The 18,017-nt window shown below is 36.2% G+C and overlaps 1 protein-coding gene across 1 annotated transcript in view; it reads right to left on the bottom strand.

The window, feature by feature from the left end:
- The window catches only part of KCNK2 (potassium two pore domain channel subfamily K member 2), a 153,662-nt gene that overhangs the window by 42,806 nt on the left and 92,839 nt on the right, over nt 1–18,017 (bottom strand). The window contains exon 6 of the mRNA XM_061185607.1: nt 13,215–13,354. Coding sequence (XP_061041590.1) covers nt 13,215–13,354 — 140 coding nt within the window. The remainder of the gene's footprint in view (nt 1–13,214; nt 13,355–18,017) is intronic.

The following is an 18,017-nucleotide window of genomic DNA, read 5'->3' as shown; positions in this document are numbered from 1 at the left end:
AGAGAAGAAGGGAAGGAGGAAGAGAAAAGAAAAAATGTAAAAGTAGGCTATTTTGAGAATTAATCAAAGACTAAGTGCCTCCTTTTTCAAAATTCCTTTTTCCATCTCTAGAAGAAGAAAAGTAAAAGCATTATAAAGAAACAATATAAAAAGCATTATAAGGAAACATTATAAAGATCAATAAGGAAATGCACCACCTATGGAATCTTCCCAATAAAGAGATCAGCCTCAAACTCCCACAGATGGAAAGTTACTCCCAGAACCTAATATAGTGCTCATCAGATAGTACTTAGTAAATCTTTTTTTTTCATGAATGAATGATTTAGGAGTGAATTAGACAGTAAATAATCTCCTAACTGGCCTCCGTGAGATCAGCTTTCCTTTTCCTGCCATCTGACACCGTCATTCCGCAGCTCACCTGCCACGCCACCACTGTCCATATTTACCATGTATGCATGCCCAGCAGCACCCAGGATCGGGGCTGCACACTGCTCAAGCTCCGGGGACACTATTCATATAGGTTTTTTTTTTTTTTTTTATTACTTGTGCCCCAAGGGTCCCATTTTCATAAAATATTCTGTGACTATTACCCTTTGGAATTGTGCTTGATGTGCCCAAAGAACTATCTTAGGATATACCCAGTGTATTGCACAATTCCAGGGGGCAATATTTACATTTTTTGCTACAGGAGTGGCACCCTTGGAGCACAACCTTATAGAGAATTCTAGTTAATTTATTTATCTATTTTATGTTAGTGTGTCAATCTTTCCTTGGATTCCTTTTCTTCCCCGTTGTCTTTAGCCTGTCTGATCCATCATTTGGTTTTGTTTTTTTTTTTACCTTTTAAAAAAAATATTTATTTCTTTATAGGTTCTATTGAACAGCCATAGAAAATTTTATTTATTATTGAATTTATTATTTTCATTTGAGTTTTTAAATTAATTTTTATTGGAGTATAGTTGCTTTATGATGTTGCGTTAGTTTCTACTGTACAGCAAAATGCATCTGCTATACATATACATATATCCCCTCCTTTTTGGATTTCCTTCCCATTTAGGTCACCACGGTGCATTAGGTAGAGTTCCCTGTGCTATACAGCATGTCCTCATTAGTTATCTATTTTATACATAGTACCAATAGTGTATATATATCAATCCCAATCTCCCAATTCTTCCCACCCATCACTTCCCCCTTGGTATCCACACATTTGTTCTCTACGTCTGTGTCTCTATTTCTGCTTTGCAAATAAGATCATCTGTACCATTCTTCTAGATTCCACATATATGCATTAATATACGATATTTGTTTTTCTCTTTCTGACTTACTTCACTCTGTATGACACTCTCTAGGTCCATCCACATCTCTACAAATGACCCAATTTTGTTCCTTTTTATGGCTGAGTAATATTCCATTGTATATAGGTACCACATCTTCTTTATCCATTCCTCTGCTGATGGACATTTAGGTCGCTTCCATGTCTTGGCTATTGTAAATAGTGCTGCAATGAACATTGGGGTGCATGTGTCTTTTTGGATTATAGTTTTCTCTGGGTATATGCCCAGTAGTGGGATTGCTGGGTCATATGGTACTTCTATTTTTAGTTTTTTAAGGAACCTCCATACTGTTCTCCATAGTGGCTGTATCAGTTTACATTCCTACCAACAGTGCATGAGGGTTCCCTTTTCTCCATACCCTCTCCAGCATTTATTTGTAGATTTTTTGATGATGGCCATTCTGACCAGTGTGAGGTGATACCTCATTGTAGTTTTGATTTGCATTTATCTAATAATAAGTGATGTTGAGCATCTTTTCATGTGTTTGTTGGTCATCTGTATGTCTTCTTTGGAGAAATGTCTATTTAGGTCTTCTGCCCATCTTTTGATTGGGTTGTCTGTTTTTTAGATATTGAGCTGCATGAGCTGTTTGTATATTTTGGAGATTAATCCTATGTCAGTTGCTTCATTTGCAAATATTTTCTCCTATTCTGAGGGTTTTCTTTTCATCTTGTTTATCCATAATTTGGACCATCCTCTCTTCAAAACCTCAATGTCTTTGCCCTTCCATGAATCAGTTTCTTTGACTATATTATTTGCTTTCCAGTCCTTTACAGTCTCTATGTCCACCCCCTAAAATGTGTTACTCTGGGTTCCATTGTTAGCTTTATTGTTGGCTTACTTTACAAATCTTCACTAGGTGAATTCATCTATACTCACAACTTCCATTGTCATGTATGTTGTGATGCGCACCCCCCCACCCCACCACTCTCTCTCCAGCTCCCATCCTTCCTAAATTCCAGGCTTGCATATCCAATTATCTACACTTGAATTAGCCACCTGGATATCCAACACAGCCCTCAATCACAATATGTCCAAAATGACATTCTCATTCCTTCTGTCAACTCAGAATCTCTCATTCTCCTGTATTTTGTAATCCCATCCAAAGCTAGAATCATGAATGTCATCCTCTCTTTCTCTTTACTGCCCATGGCTAAAGGGTTACCTATCTCTTCTATGCCCCAAATCATTTTGAAATCCATACTTTGAACTCTAGCCCACTGCCACCATAGACTTCATTCTGTATTACCTGGATTCCTGCAATAATCTCTCCCAACTGATTTCCCAGCATCAGGCTTTGTTTCTAATCCATCTTCCTCACTGTTGACAAGATATTTCATTCCACTTTTTAAAAACTCTTCAATGGCTCCCTGAGGTTTTCAGAATAAAGGCTAAACTGTTTCAAAGGGAATATAAAACCTTTCATATTAAAAGTACTTCTCCCTTAAGAAATAATGATAATGTACTCATTATTAATGATACTCTACTGTAACCTTTCCAGGGCTCAGGCTGCAACTGCTCTTTAATGCCCCATCTCCAGACAAGATAAAGAGCCATTTAGTCCCAGCTCTTTTCACTAAAGGGAGGCATTGCCACCCTGAGTGAAGTTCAGAGAAGAACAAATGCTCTTGCCAGGTCATCAGCAGAAGAAAACTATGTATCTCCATATTCTCAGGTCCCTGCACAATGCTGGGGCCAAATACAAGTTCCAGGGACAATCTTTCAAGGTTTCTAGACACTAGAAATCAAAGGGAGTTTTCTTAATAGGATGTAAGGCCAACTTACTAAAGTGAGCATCTCCATTTGCATGAATACCTTCAGAGGCTAAAGAAATTATACTGGTAAAGCAGTGATGCTTGGTTATCCACTCATTGTGGTCAGCTGTAGTGCCACATGGCCTGAGAACACTGGGATGCTGATGTAGGGGCTGAGGTAGTGTTTGTCTCACATATGGACAGGAACATCCCAAACACTGTGGTACATGTACATTGATACAAGAACTATATAGAAATCACAGGTCTTTCAAACTCAAGGAATGTCAACAATAGCAAAATGAACTATGTCTATACATAATAAGGATGCACTACTCCCTGCTTGCTTAGGAATTTACTTTCTGAATTCTGTGGTCACATCTTATTTTTATTCTACCTGCCTCAGATATCAGTATTATTGTATTATTTAGAATACATAAATAATATTTATTTTCTAAATGGAAACATCATTTCCTCAGAAGAGGGTACGTGGCTTCATAGAAAAAGATAATTAGTCATATCAATTCTTAATATTGAACATGTGTTATTCTCCATTAGAGCTTAAAAAATAATGAAACAAATAAATGCTTTTACAGAAGCTCATATGTCTCCATGGAAAAATTATTGAGGTCATTATTCTTTTCCTTGAGGGATGCAGATCAACTCTAATTATATGTGACATTTCTGAAACTATGCAGTGTTGCTCCAACTAACCCTTCCCTTTCAAATATTTCAGATAGATTAGCTATACCATGTTTTATTTCAGCATGTTCATCAAAAACTATTCTTCTTACTCCAAAACATAATATTTTCATTGAAATTAGTCTTCATTGGAAACAGAATAGACTTTAACATGAAAAACAGAAATAAGGCCACATATGATTAGAGCTCTATGTTTACACTTAACCAATATCATTTAAGAAGATTTGTTTTTGAAAAAATAATGTAAGACTGGAACTTACTATTAGCCAGGATCTTTTCTTTGGGGGAAATCTTGTGTTTTTGTATCATCACTTGGAAATTTGATACTATATATTACTTTGTATTTTTTATATTTTGTACTACTTACACTTTTAATAGTGAGAATTCCAAGTTATCAAAAAAATTTAGCATTTTTATGGAATTGAGAACTAGAAATATTCTTGTTGCTTCTGAACATTCAGGTAGTTTTTAAAAGTTGGAGTATCTGGAATGGTTTAGGTACAAAAGGTAAGGAATATATTGTGAACAGTCACACACCATGGTTCATGTGTGTAAAGATGACAACCAGAATGTATTTAGTTGGTTTTTATTTAATTATGTCCTTTAGTAAGTTATTTCAAGACTAAAATTATCAAATAATTTTTTTTCCCACTGCTGTAGAAATGTTAGTAGAATTTCATTTATAAAAATTTTGGCCCTATTAATCTATAGATAAATTACAAATTGTCTTTCCCTTTCTTTCTTCACGTTCTCTGTTGAATTTGTGACCCAATTTTGTCATTTCCCTAAACTGCATTATAAATTAGAAAATACACATCTGCTCAAAGTGACAGTTCCATTGTAACTGGCTCAACTGTCTGGAGCAGCTGCAGCTCCAGAGGGTTCCCATAAACTTGCTCATGGCCTTTACTCACATGAGCTTTCCCCAGATGCAGTCACCAGAAAGTACATGTCACACAAAAGGCTAGGGAGGACACAGCCGCCAAAGTATCCAGCACAGCGTTTCTATGCTGGGAACGCTAATCCAACATGTTAGGTGCAAGACTTCTGCACGCGGCTTCTACAGACAAGTGAAACTAGACTAAGCACAAAAGAAGGTAGACCTTATCACCTAGATTCCATTGTATTTTTCCCGGGGACCCCGGGGGCTTTGCCAGCGACACCACGGATGCTACAGATTTTCCTCTTTCTCACTGCCCTTGACTCAGCAGAGGGGAACTGGAACACCATAATGACATCTACTGTCACACCATCTTCCTCTGGACTATGACACACAACAGAAAGCCATGTGGCTGACAGGGTCTTGGTGTTACAGCTAGGTGTCAGGCCTGTGCGTCGGAGGTGGGAGAGCCGAGTTCAGGACATTGGTCCACCAGAGACCTCCCAGCTCCACATAATATCAAATGGCAAAAGCTCTCCCAGAGATCTCCATCTCAACGCTAAGACCCAGCTCCACTCAACGACCAGCAAGCAACAGTGCTGGACACCCTATGCCAAACAACTAGCAAGACAGGAACACAACCCACCCATTAGCAGAGAGGCTGCCTAAAATCATAATAAGGTCAGAGACACCCCAACACACACCACCGGACGCAGTCCTGCCCACTGGAAAGACAAGATCCAGCCTCATCCACCAGAACACAGGCACTAGTCCCATTGACCAGGAAGCCTACACAACCCACTAAACCAACCTTAGGCACTGGGGGTAGACAGCAAAAACAATGGGAACTATGAACCTTCAGCCTGCAAAAAGGACATGCCAAACACAGTAAGTTAAGCAAAATGAGAAGACAGAGAAACACACAGCAGATGAAGGAGCAAGGTAAAAACCCATCAGACCAAACAAATGAAGAGGAAATAGGCAGTCTACCTGAAACAGAACTCAGAGTAATGATAGTAAAGATGATCCAAAATCTTGGAAATAGAATGGAGAAAATATAAGAAACGTTTAACAAGGACCTAGAAGAACTAAAGAGCAAACAAACAATGATGAACAACACAATGAATGAAATTTAGAATTCTCGAGAAGGAATCAATAGCAGAATAACTGAGGCAGAAGAATGGATAAGTGACCTGGAAGATAAAATAGTAGAAATAATGATGGCAGAGCAGAATAAAGAAAAAAAAATGAAAAGAATTGAGGACAGTCTTAGAGCCCTCTGGGACAACATTAAACGCACCAACATTCGAATTATAGGGGTCCCAGAAGAAGAAGAGAAAAAGAAAGGGACTGAGAAAGTATTTGAAGAGATTATAGTTGAAAACTTCCCTAATATGGGAAAGGAAAAGGTCAATCAAGTCCAGGAAGCACAGAGAGTCCGATACAGGATAAATCCAAGGAGAAACACGCCAAGACACATATTAATCAAACTATCAAAAATTAAATAGAAGCAAAAAATATTAAAAGAAGCAAGGGAAAAACAACAAATAACATACAAGGGAATCCCCACAAGGTTAACAGCTGATCCTTCAGCAGAAACTCTGCAAGCCAGAAGGGAGTGGCAAGACATATTTAAAGTGATGAAAGGGAAAAACCTACAACCAAGATTACTCTACCCAGCAAGGATCTCATTCAGATTCGACAGAGAAATTAACACCTTTACAGAGAAGCAAAAGCTAAGAGAATTCAGCACCACCAAACCAGCTTTACAAAAAATGCTAAAGGAACTTCTCTAGGCAGGAAACACAAGAGAAGGAAAAGACCTACAATAACAAATCCAAAACAATTAAGAAAATGGTAATAGGAACATACATATCGATAATTACCTTATATGTTAATGGATTAAATGCTCCCACCAAAAGACAAAGACTGGCTGAATGGATACAAAAACAAGACCCATACATATGCTGTCTACAAGAGACCCACTTCAGACCTAGGGACACACACAGACTGGAAGTGAGGGGATGGAAAAAGATATTCCATGCAAATGGAAATCAAAAGAAAGCTGGAGTAGCAATTCTCATACCAGAAAAAATAGACTTTAAAACAAAGACTATTACAAGAGACAAAGAAGGACACTTCATAATGATCAAGGGATCAATCCAAGAAGAAGATATAACAATTGTAAATATTTATGCACCCAACATAGGAGCACCTCAATACATAAGGCAAATGCTAACAGCCATAAAAGGGGAAATCGACAGTAACACAATCATAGTAGGGGACTTTAACACCCCACTTTCACCAATGGACAGATCATCCAAAATGAAAATAAATAAGGAAACACAAGCTTTAAATGATACATTAAACAAGATGGACTTAATCGATATTTATAGGACATTCCATCCAAAAACAACAGAATACACTTTCTTCTCAAGTGCTCATGGAACATTCTCCAGGATAGATCATATCTTGGGTCACAAATCAAGCCTTGGTAAATTTAAGAAAATTGAGATCGTATCAAGTATCTTCTCCGACCACAACACTATGAGACTAGATATCAATTACAGGAAAAAATCTGTAACAAATATGAACACATGGAGGTAAACAATATACTACTTAATAACCAAGAGACCACTGAAGAAATCAAAAAATACCTAGAAACAAATGACAATGAAACAAATGACAATGAAAACACGACGACCCAAAACCTATAGGATGCAGTAAACAGTTCTAAGAGGGAAGTTTATAGCAATACAATCCTACCTCAAGAAACAAGAAACAACTCAAATAAACCACCTAACCTTACACCTAAAGCAATTAGAGAAAGAAGAAAAAAAAACTCCCAAGTTAGCAGAAGGAAAGAAATCATAAAGATCAGATCAGAAATAAATGAAAAAGAAATGAAGGAAACAATAGCAAAAGTCAATAAAACTAAAAGCTGGTTCTTTGAGAAGATAAACAAAATTGATAAATCCTTAGCCAGACTCATCAAGAAAAAGAGGGAGAAGACTCAAATCAACAGAATTAGAAATGAAAAAGAAGTAACAACTGACTGCAGAAATACAAAGGATCATGAGAGATTACTACAAGCAACTACATGCCAATAAAATGGACAACCTGGAAGAAATGGACAAATTTTTAGAAAAGCACAACCTTCCGAGACCAAAGCAGGAAGAAATAGAAAATATAACTGATCAATCACAAGCACTGAAATTGAGACTGTGATTAAAAATCTTCCAAAAAAAAAAACCCAGGACCAGATGGCTTCACAGGTGAATTCTATCAAACATTTAGAGAAAAGCTAACACCCATCCTTCTCAAACTCTTCCAAAATATACCAGAGGGAGGAACACTCCCAAACTCATTCTACGAGGCCATGATCACCCTGATACCAAAACCAGACAAAGATGTCACAGAGAAAGAAAACTACAGGCCAATATCACTGATGAACATAGATGCAAAAATCCTCAACAAAATACTAGCAAACAGAATCCAACAGCACATTAAAAGGGTCATACACCATGATCAAGTAGGGTTTATCCCAGGAAGGCAAGGATTCTTAAATATATGCAAATCAATCAATGTGATAAACAATATTAACAAATGAAGGAGATAAACCTTATGATCATCTCAATAGATGTAGAAAAAGCGTTTGACAAAATTCAACACCCACTTATGATAAAAACCCTCCAGAAAGTAGGCATAGAGGGAACATACCTCAACATAATAAAGGCCATATATGACAAACCCACAGCCAAAATCCTTCTCAGTGGTGAAAAACTGAAACCATTTCCTCTAAGATCAGGAACAAGACAAGGGTGTCCACTCTCACCACTATTATTCAACATAGTTTTGGAAGTTTTAGCCACAGCAATCAGAGAAGAAAAAGAAATAAAAGGAATACAAATGGGAAAAGAAGAAGTAAAGCTGTCACTGTTTGCAGATAACATGATACTATACATAGAGAACCCTAAAGATGCTACCAGAAAACTACTAGAGCTAATCAATGAATTTGGTAAAGTAGCAGGATACAAAATTAATGCACAGAAATCTCTTGCATTCCTATGCACTAATGATGATAAATCGGAAAGAGAAAATAAGGAAACACTCCCATTTACCATTGCAACAAAAAGAATAAAATACCTAGGAATAAACCTACCTAAGGAGACCAAAGACCTGTATTCAGAAAACTATAAGACAATGATGAAAGAAATTAAAGATGATACAAACAGATGGAGAGATATACCATTTTCTAGGATTGGAAGAATCAACATTGTGAAAATGACTGTACTACCCAAAGCAATCTACAGATTCAGTGCAATCCCTATCAAACTACCAATGGCATTTTTCACAGAACTAGAACAAAATATTTCACAGTTTGTATGGAAAAATGAAAGACCCCAAATAACCAAAGCAATCTCAAGAAAGAAAAATGGAGCTGGAGGAATCAGGCTCCCTGATTTCAGACTCTACTACAAAGCTACAGCAATCAAGACAGTATGGTACTGGCACAAAAACAGAAATATAGATCAATGGAACAGGATAGAAAGCCCAGAGATAAACCCATGCACATATGGTGACCTCATCTTTGACAAAGGAGGCAAGAATATACAATGGAGAAAAGACAGCCTCTTCAATAAGTGGAGCTGGGAAAACTGGACAGCTACATGTAAAAGAATGAAATTAGAACACTCCCTAATACCATACACAAAAATAAACTCAAAATGGATTAAAGACCTAAATGTAAGGCCAGACACTATAAAACTCTTAGAGGAAAACATATGCAGAACACTCTATGACATAAATCACAGCAAGATCCTTTTTGACCCACCTCGTAGAGAAATGGAAATAAAAACAAAAATAAACAAATGGGACCTAATATAACTTAAAAGCTTTTGCACAGCAAAGGAAACCATAAGCAAGACGAAAAGACAACCCTCAGAATGGGAGAAAATATTTGCAAATGAAGCAACTGACAAGGGATTAATCTCCAAAATTTACAAGCAGCTCATGCAGCTCAATATCAAAAAAACAAACAACCCAATCCAAAATGGGCAGAAGACCTAAATAGACATTTCTCCCAAGAAGATATACACATTGCCAACAAACACATGAAAGGATGCTCAACATCACTAATCATTAGAGAAATGCAAATCAAAACTACAATGAGGTATCACCTCACACTGGTCAGAATGGCCATCATCAAAAAATCTACAAACAAAAAATGCTGGAGAGGGTGTGGAGAAAAGAGAACCCTCCTGCACTGTTGGTGGAAATGTAAAGTGATACAGCCACTATGGAGAACAGTATGGAGGTTCCTTAAAGAACTAAAAATAGAAGTACCATATGGCCCAGCAATCCCACTACTGGGCATATACCCTGAGAAAACCATAATTCAAAAAGAGCCATGCACCACAATGTTCATTGCAGCTCTATTTACAATAGCCAGGACATGGAAGCAACGTAATTGTCCATCTACAGATGAATGGATAAAGAAGATGTGGCACATATATACAACAGAGTATTACTCAGCCATAAAAAGAAACGAAATTGCGTTATTTGTAGTGAGGTGGATGGACCTACAGACTGTCATACAGAGTGAAGTAAGTCAGAAAGAGAAAAAGAAATACCATATGCTAACACATATATATGGAATCTAAAAAAAAAAAAAAAAAAAAAAGGTTCTGAAGAACCTAGGGGCAGGACCGGAATAAAGATGCAGACGTAGAGAATGGACTTGAGGACATGGGGAGGGGGAAGCATCAGCTGGGACAAAGTGAGATAGTGGCATGGACTTATATACACTACCAAATATAAAATAGATAGCTAGTGGGAAGCAGCCGCATAGCATAGGGAGATCAGCTCCATGCTTTGTGACCACCTAGAGGGGTGGGATAGGGAGGGTGGGAGGGAGATGCAAGAGGGAGGGTATATGGGGATATACGTATACGTATAGCTGACTCACTTTGTTATACAGCAGAAACTAACACACCTTTGTAAAGCAATTATACTCCAATAAAGATGTCAAAAAAAAAAAATGGGCTAGGGAGAAGCCGAAAGACTTATGTTAGGAAAAAAGAATAGCTTTCTACTTTTCAGTGTTGAAAACACAATGATACATCTCATATTTGGCTAAGAATCACGAAGATCACTCATAAGTAGGCAAACAAACTTGTTTTTCATATTAAATAAGCCAGTTAATGTAGAAATTTAAATTTTTGAAAGGATTCAATTATAGCCTGCATTGGGTCCTCCAACAAGTCATATGTTGAAGCCCTAATCCCCATTATGACTTTATTTGGAGATAGAGCCTTTAAGGAGATAATTAAGGTTAAATGAAGTCATAAGAGTCAAGCCCTAATCCAATAGGACCAGTGTCCCTATAAGAGGAAGGGCCTAGAGCTCCCTCTCTCTCCAGGCACATGTGCAGATACAAGGCCCTGTGAAGACAGAGCAAGAAGGCACCATCTATAAGCCAAAGAGAGAGACCTCATCAGAAACCAGTGCCTTAATCTGGTACTTCCAGCTTCCTGAATTGTGAGAAAATAAATTCCTGTTGTTTAAGTCACCCAGTCTATGGTATTTTGTTATGGCAGTCCAAGCAGACAGATGATTCTCTCACTACTCTGGAAAAAATGTGCTAGTGCTTTGTACAAGTTAATCCTATCAAAAAAGCACTGGTTTTTAACAATACAAGTTTTTAAACTTTAATCAAATATATTGTATCAATGGCATAAAGATAAAATTTCCCCCTGTTCTATATATGCCTTGGTCGCTTTCAAACTTTTGGACTGTGACCCATAATAATATTAGTATATATATGCACATATGTATATAATATATATTTATTGTATATATGTGGGTGGAAATATATATATATTTCCACAAAACAACACTTTTTAAACTATCTAACAGCGATGTGCTTTGTTCAATTCTATTTTACTTAAAAAAAAAATGGTCTGTGTGTGTTTTTAACATGCATTTCAATGCCAGTTTATGGCTGGAAGTTTGAGAAGTTCCCTTTTTAGCTATGTTATCCAGAATATTTCCTAGTTACAATTTCCTTTGTTTCCCTTAGCATCTCAAGACCCTTAAAAGTACACTGAAGTTAAAATAACCATAATTCTCTCCCTCCCCTACCTCATTCTCTCCCTGTCTCTGTCTCTGTCACACACACACACACACACACACACACACACACAAACACACACACAAAATGAGCCTAAGACTGGGGCAAATCAGTTGAAGTCCTATTCAAAGCAGTACTTTTCACATGATTTAAACTAGAATGTCAAGCACATTGTCTTGCTGATTTGTTTATAATAATGATTTTGGTTTTATGGTATGACTAAGATATAGATTAATACACACAAACTGAATATATGAATTACTAGTTGAGAAATAGGGTATCGATGAAGAGAAATGTTGGATAACTTACACTCCTAATTACCATAGGCATCTTGGGTATTAATAAGAAATTATATGGCTTGATGTGTTTCAAAGAAAATATTTGTTTGTAGAGAGAAATTAATTTTATCATTTCCTATCTTATTCTATTTCTTTTGGGTGTATGTTTAAAGAATCATGCTTGTTGTATCAATCAAAGATTTTGACACTGATGTCTCTTGGTGTATGAACGCCAGATAATGAAATGGAGGGATAATTAAAGGAAGACAGTGGGAACTATAGTTGCAGGTCTTACAGATTTGTTGTGCTCTGAAAAAAATTAGTAAAGTTGGCTAACACCCAGAAGCAAAAAACACAGAAATCATAATAAAACACTACTTTGTCACACTCAAACTAAAAGTACTTCTGGACCCTTCTATATAAAATCAGAAGTTAATTTCTAAACTATAAAAAATGTCAAAATCAAGATTTAAATTTCAAACTTTCCAAAATTTCGTGAGTCAAAATTCTAATGGTCATTTCTGTGTATACAGTTGCACAAAATAGATAACAAGATATCTTTTTGAACAGCCGAAGTCAGTATACAGGGAAATTGGTCATAATGCAAACTAGCTTTGGGGAATACATGCGTGTGTATACTTGTGCACTTGCACACACTTATACAGACCTAAGAAAAAAGGAAATAATTGAATATAATAAAAATTCAATATTATATAATACATTCACTTTTTCATGCTATTGGTATCTTGATACAAATATTTCCTCTTGTCTCTTTACGGAATAAAACTTACTCTGTGTCCTTGAGGAAATAAAGAAATAAAAGAAAAAAAGTAAAAGAAATAATGAAGAAAATGTTTTTAATTGCATCTTTTTTCGTTACAAATTACCCTCAGAAATTACAAATTACCCAAGATATCATCTGGCATGTAGAGATACTTAGTAAGCTTTGGTTAAATCAATAAATTATACCTCATATGACTGATAGCCTCATACAGCAAATTCATGCCAAACATAAACATTAAAAATTTTAAGTAATGTTTAAATATTTTAAAAAATAAATGTTAAAAAAAACGTTTAAAAATAACCTTTACTGAATTAGCTAAATAACATTGTTTTTGCACACTTCTTATTTCTCACCTCTTCTTTTGTCTTTTTTGATATCACTCGGAGCCAGTCTCCAATCATGCTCAGGACAGCAGCAAAGTAAGCAAGCCCTACAAGGATCCAAAACCATACGACAGGCTTATAGAAGTCTAGATATTCAATATCTGATCCACCTGTGAGAGAAAAACAAAGTAGGACAAAATAACTTCATATTCATAAAAGTAAATAACACAGATTCCTGTTAAAATTATCAACTAAATTTTGGCTTCCTAAACACAGAAATCTTCTTGTCAGTTGATCCATGTTATTTTGTTCATATGGAATTCCTTGTTTTCACTCAATTAATCCTTATCTATTTTTCAAGAACCAGTTAATTCTTTTTTAAATTGAAGTACAGTTGATTTACAATATTTTATTAGTTTCAGGTATTAGTAAGTTCTTAATAAGACCTTTCATTACTTCTCCAGATAATAACAATTTTTCCTTGTCCCATGTTTCTTTTTTATTATAATTGATCTCAACTAGTGTAGCACTTAATTATTCCATGTGTATTAGTTTCTCTTTCCACCTCTATTGCAACAAATGGGAAACAGAGATGACACTTTTTTTGGTATGCATTTAACTTTGTATCTTTATCTTATTGCCCATCAATTCATGCTAACCAATCAATACATGCAAACCAATCAATTCGAAGTCAACTTGGACAGAAAGTAGTTCTTATTTTAAAACATCAATACAATGGATTGATAACAAATGCCAGAGACAATGCCTTGGTGGGTCTACTTTGAATAAATAGTAACTTGCAGGTGATATTGCCATTCATTATTCTCTGACTTTTCAGAGGAATTCCCATGTTTGTCATAAATTTAAATCCCTAGCTCTCAAGAAAAAATTGGTAAAGGAGTTCTTTTGCTTTAATCTATGTTACTTCTCCATTCGTTTGGTATAGTAACTGCACCTACGAGAATCTGAATACATTTCAATACATCCCAACTTTAGCACATATTAATAGGGCACTTAAATTAAGTTTCAAACACTGAAACAGTTGTTTTTTTTTTCACAATAGAGGAAAGCATGTCTCTCTCTTGAGAAATTCATAATTTAGCCTGAGAAAGCCTTACATAGACAATTAACCACAATGGGGTATATCAAGTGATAGGGAAAAATAATAAAAAGTTCTATGAGAGGACATAGAAGAAATGGTTTTTACTTCTGGAAGGGTGAAAATGAGAAGACAGAAGGTGAATCTTAAGTAATGAGGATCAAAACAGAAAAGTTCAGTGTGAAAATATTTGATATATTCTAAGGACTGTTAGTATCGACTAAAGCTACATTTGGAAGGAGGTCAAGGGAGCAGACAGGTAGAAGAGGGGAATCTAGAAAAAATCAGTTGTATCAGGTTGTAAAGACTTGCTCCTGAAGTAATGGGGAGTAGGTAAAAGTTTATAGGCAGATTCGTGTTTGACTATATGCACAGAAAGATCTAGTGGCAGCGAATTGACAGAGAAGTCCCATGAGAAACTTTGTTCTGAACTAGCTAAGCAATGATTGTGCCTGAGTTAGACTGGGATGGAGAGAAGAGACATTTGAGGCAGAATTGTCAGGGATTGACGACTAGATAGTTGGTGTGATAAGTGAAAGGAAGGGGTCTAGGATGACCAGAGACCACAGACCCTCATTGGGAGATGGTACCAGCAACTGAACAGGAAACACAGGGGAAGGAACAGTGACAACAAAAGGAAAAGTCATTCAAACTGGGACATCATAAATTTGAAGTGCTTGAGGTACCGACAGGCAAGATAGCCAGCAGGATCCTTAAATACTAATCTAACACTTAATAGGGCAGAGCAGGAGATAAAGATTTTAGGATCAACAGCACAGAGACTAGGGCTGCTTAAACAGGGGTGGTGGACACACTCAATTCACAAAATTTAACCTGTACATTCAGAAGAACAGCTAATAAACAGCAAATACACATTAAAAATCAAATATAAAATTTTGAATGTAACATTACTCTCTAATTATAAATTAGACTGTGAGTTGCCCACAATGACATTTTCAAATACTAAAGGGTCAGAGTAAAAAGAGAACCTTTTTCTATCAGGCAAATAATATGAACAGATACAAGTTCAGCTTGCTTTTGGGACAAAGAATAATTTTCAAGATTCAGTTTATAAAGTCAATAATATTACCCTCAAAATACTGTAAAAATTTTTACCTTGTGCAGCATTTATTAAAATGTAATTTCTGGGAAGGATTACAAAGGTTAAATGCATCTTGTGATGGTTAAGACTTGGCCCATGGGGGATGCAGCTCTACAAATTCACAAAGTGACTTAAGAAATGTGTGTGGAAATTTGTTATATGATAGGCTCACTAGCGAATTCCATTTTTAAAATGTTTCCATTTCAATGAAACCAAAATGACATTTTTTCCCAAGTACTTTCTCTTTCAAAACCAGAAAATCCTCATCCAAATAGTTGTGACTCACTTAACACATAAGTTCACCAAAATGTTGATTTTAGAAGTTAGTTCATGCTCAAGATGACTTTTTATAAGTCTTCTTTCTTGTAAACAGGATGTCACAGTTTGAAAAGAGTAAATTAACTTAATCACAAAAAGGTCTATATTTGGGTAAAATGTTCATCCCACAAGTTTTAGTGGATTCTAAGCCTGGGGAGGGGTGGGATGGGGGATGTTTTCCCATTCTTAATTGCCACTCTTAAGATGAAATACTGGCAGTCAAGTGATCCAGGAAAAGCTAATGTGTATAAATAGAAGTATTATCCAACAACTCACAAATTCTTTTCACTTTCTGATGTCTAAGATTTATGAATTAATTTTCACATTATTCATTTGATTCAAGAGTCTTAACCAAATTAAAATATCTGTAATGTTAAGATAACTTACTAAAAAGTTATTAGTTTTATTTTTAAATTAGGAAATATTTTTTAAATGTATTGGTTATTATAAGCATTACTCTTAGTCTAGCACATTCAAGAAACCTGTGCATGGGTCTCTTACTTGTTAAAAACCTAGGGCAATTTCTCTGTCCTGGATTCCCTCCCTATATGCCCTCTAACCCCATACCAGGCTTTATACTCATTGCAGCTGATTTACAAAATATTCAAACTCTGATGGAGAGAGAAGAGTGAAAGCTAAGACTTACTGATGGCCTACCTAAATGAAATCATGCCATCCTAAAGCCCTGAGGGGATAGGTGTTGAGGGGAGTTGTATTCCTACTCCTCATATTTCCATTGATTTAGGACAAGACTATTAGCAAGACCATTTGGTCATAGAGTTAAGCCATATCTCCAGCTGCCTTTATCAGATGCCTTTTAAGCTGACATTTCAATTGCCATCATTCTTACAGCCCGTTCAGAACTCATGGGTGAAAGACTGGTATTGGCTCCCTGAAATCCCAAGAGTAAATATCCCCATTTTACAATAGAGAAACCATACTCTCAGTAGGTAAAATAACAGTTGTCAGGTTACACAGGAAAGAGGGCATCAGAGCTAGAATTCAAAGCCAGGCCTGCCTAGCTTCAGATCACAGGCTCTTTTCATTGAACCAGGTTGTCTATGTCACCTATGATCTCAGCTGATGTCCTTCCCATCATTTATCCACTATCCATTTTTTGTCCATACTGTATGGTAGACACTTAGCTAGGGCTGGAAACACTAAGTCAAACAAAGTGTTCCTCTTCCCTTCAAGGTTCCTACCTAGAAATCAGGTGGGTCTGAAGGTCAGCACTGTTTTACCAGGAGCCTCCTTACCTTGCTTATGTCCTCATTCCAACAGTTTCCAGAAGTTGGCCCTATTCTGCTCTATAGAACTTGAATATACAATGCCCTCTCCTCCTTAAATTTAATTTTCTTTCTCTTGATGCTGCTGAACCACAGAATATTTATAAAGAAAAAAAAAAGATATAACCTGGATTTAAAGAATCATCTAGCCATTTTGGACTAAACTTACCAACTCCATGTCCCTCTTCTGGTTTTCTAAAATGTGTATTATAGAATACACATATACATAAATGTGTATACACATACAACTTTGTTCTAAAGAAAATAAATGTCATTTCTTTACATGGGTCTGTAACTATTTTAGTTTAGATATCAAATGTGGATTTCAATTTTTTTCGTTTGTTTGACTTTCTTTTTATTAATGAAAGCTATTCTGTCTTAATGTGATGGGGAAAAATATATTTTGCTTTAGTATATTTTTCTTTTTTTATAGTAAAGCAATTTAACTGAATGAAGTGTTTTGGGTTTTTTTTAACACCTTTATTGGAGTATAATTGCTTTACAATGGTGTGTTAGTTTCTGCTTTATAACAAAGTGAATCAGCTATACATATACATATATCCCCATATCTCTTCCCTCTTGCATCTCCCTCCCTCCCACCCTCCTTATCCCACCCCTCTAGGTAGTCACAAAGCACCAAGCTGATCTCCCTGTGCTATGCGGCTGCTTCCCACTAGCTATCGGTTTTACATTTGGTAGTGTATATATGTACATGCCACTCTCTCACTTTGTCCCAGCTTACCCTTCCCCCTCCCCGGGTCCTCAAGTCCATTCTCTAGTAGGTCTGCATCTTTATTCCTGTCCTTCCCCTAGGTTCATCAGTACCATTTTTTTTTTTTAGATTCCATATATATGTGTTAGCATACGGTATTTTTTTTTCTGTTTCTGACTTACTTCACTCTGTATGACAGACTCTAGGTCCATCCACCTCACTACAAATAACTCAGTTTTATTCCTTTTTATGGCTGAGTAATATTCCATTGTATATATGTGCCACATCTTCTTTATCCATTCATCTGTCGATGGAC

The sequence above is a fragment of the Eubalaena glacialis genome, chromosome 3 (genome assembly GCF_028564815.1).
Source record: "Eubalaena glacialis isolate mEubGla1 chromosome 3, mEubGla1.1.hap2.+ XY, whole genome shotgun sequence".
NCBI classification, from domain to species: Eukaryota; Metazoa; Chordata; class Mammalia; order Artiodactyla; family Balaenidae; genus Eubalaena; species Eubalaena glacialis.
This window is presented reverse-complemented; position numbering and strand designations above follow the sequence as displayed.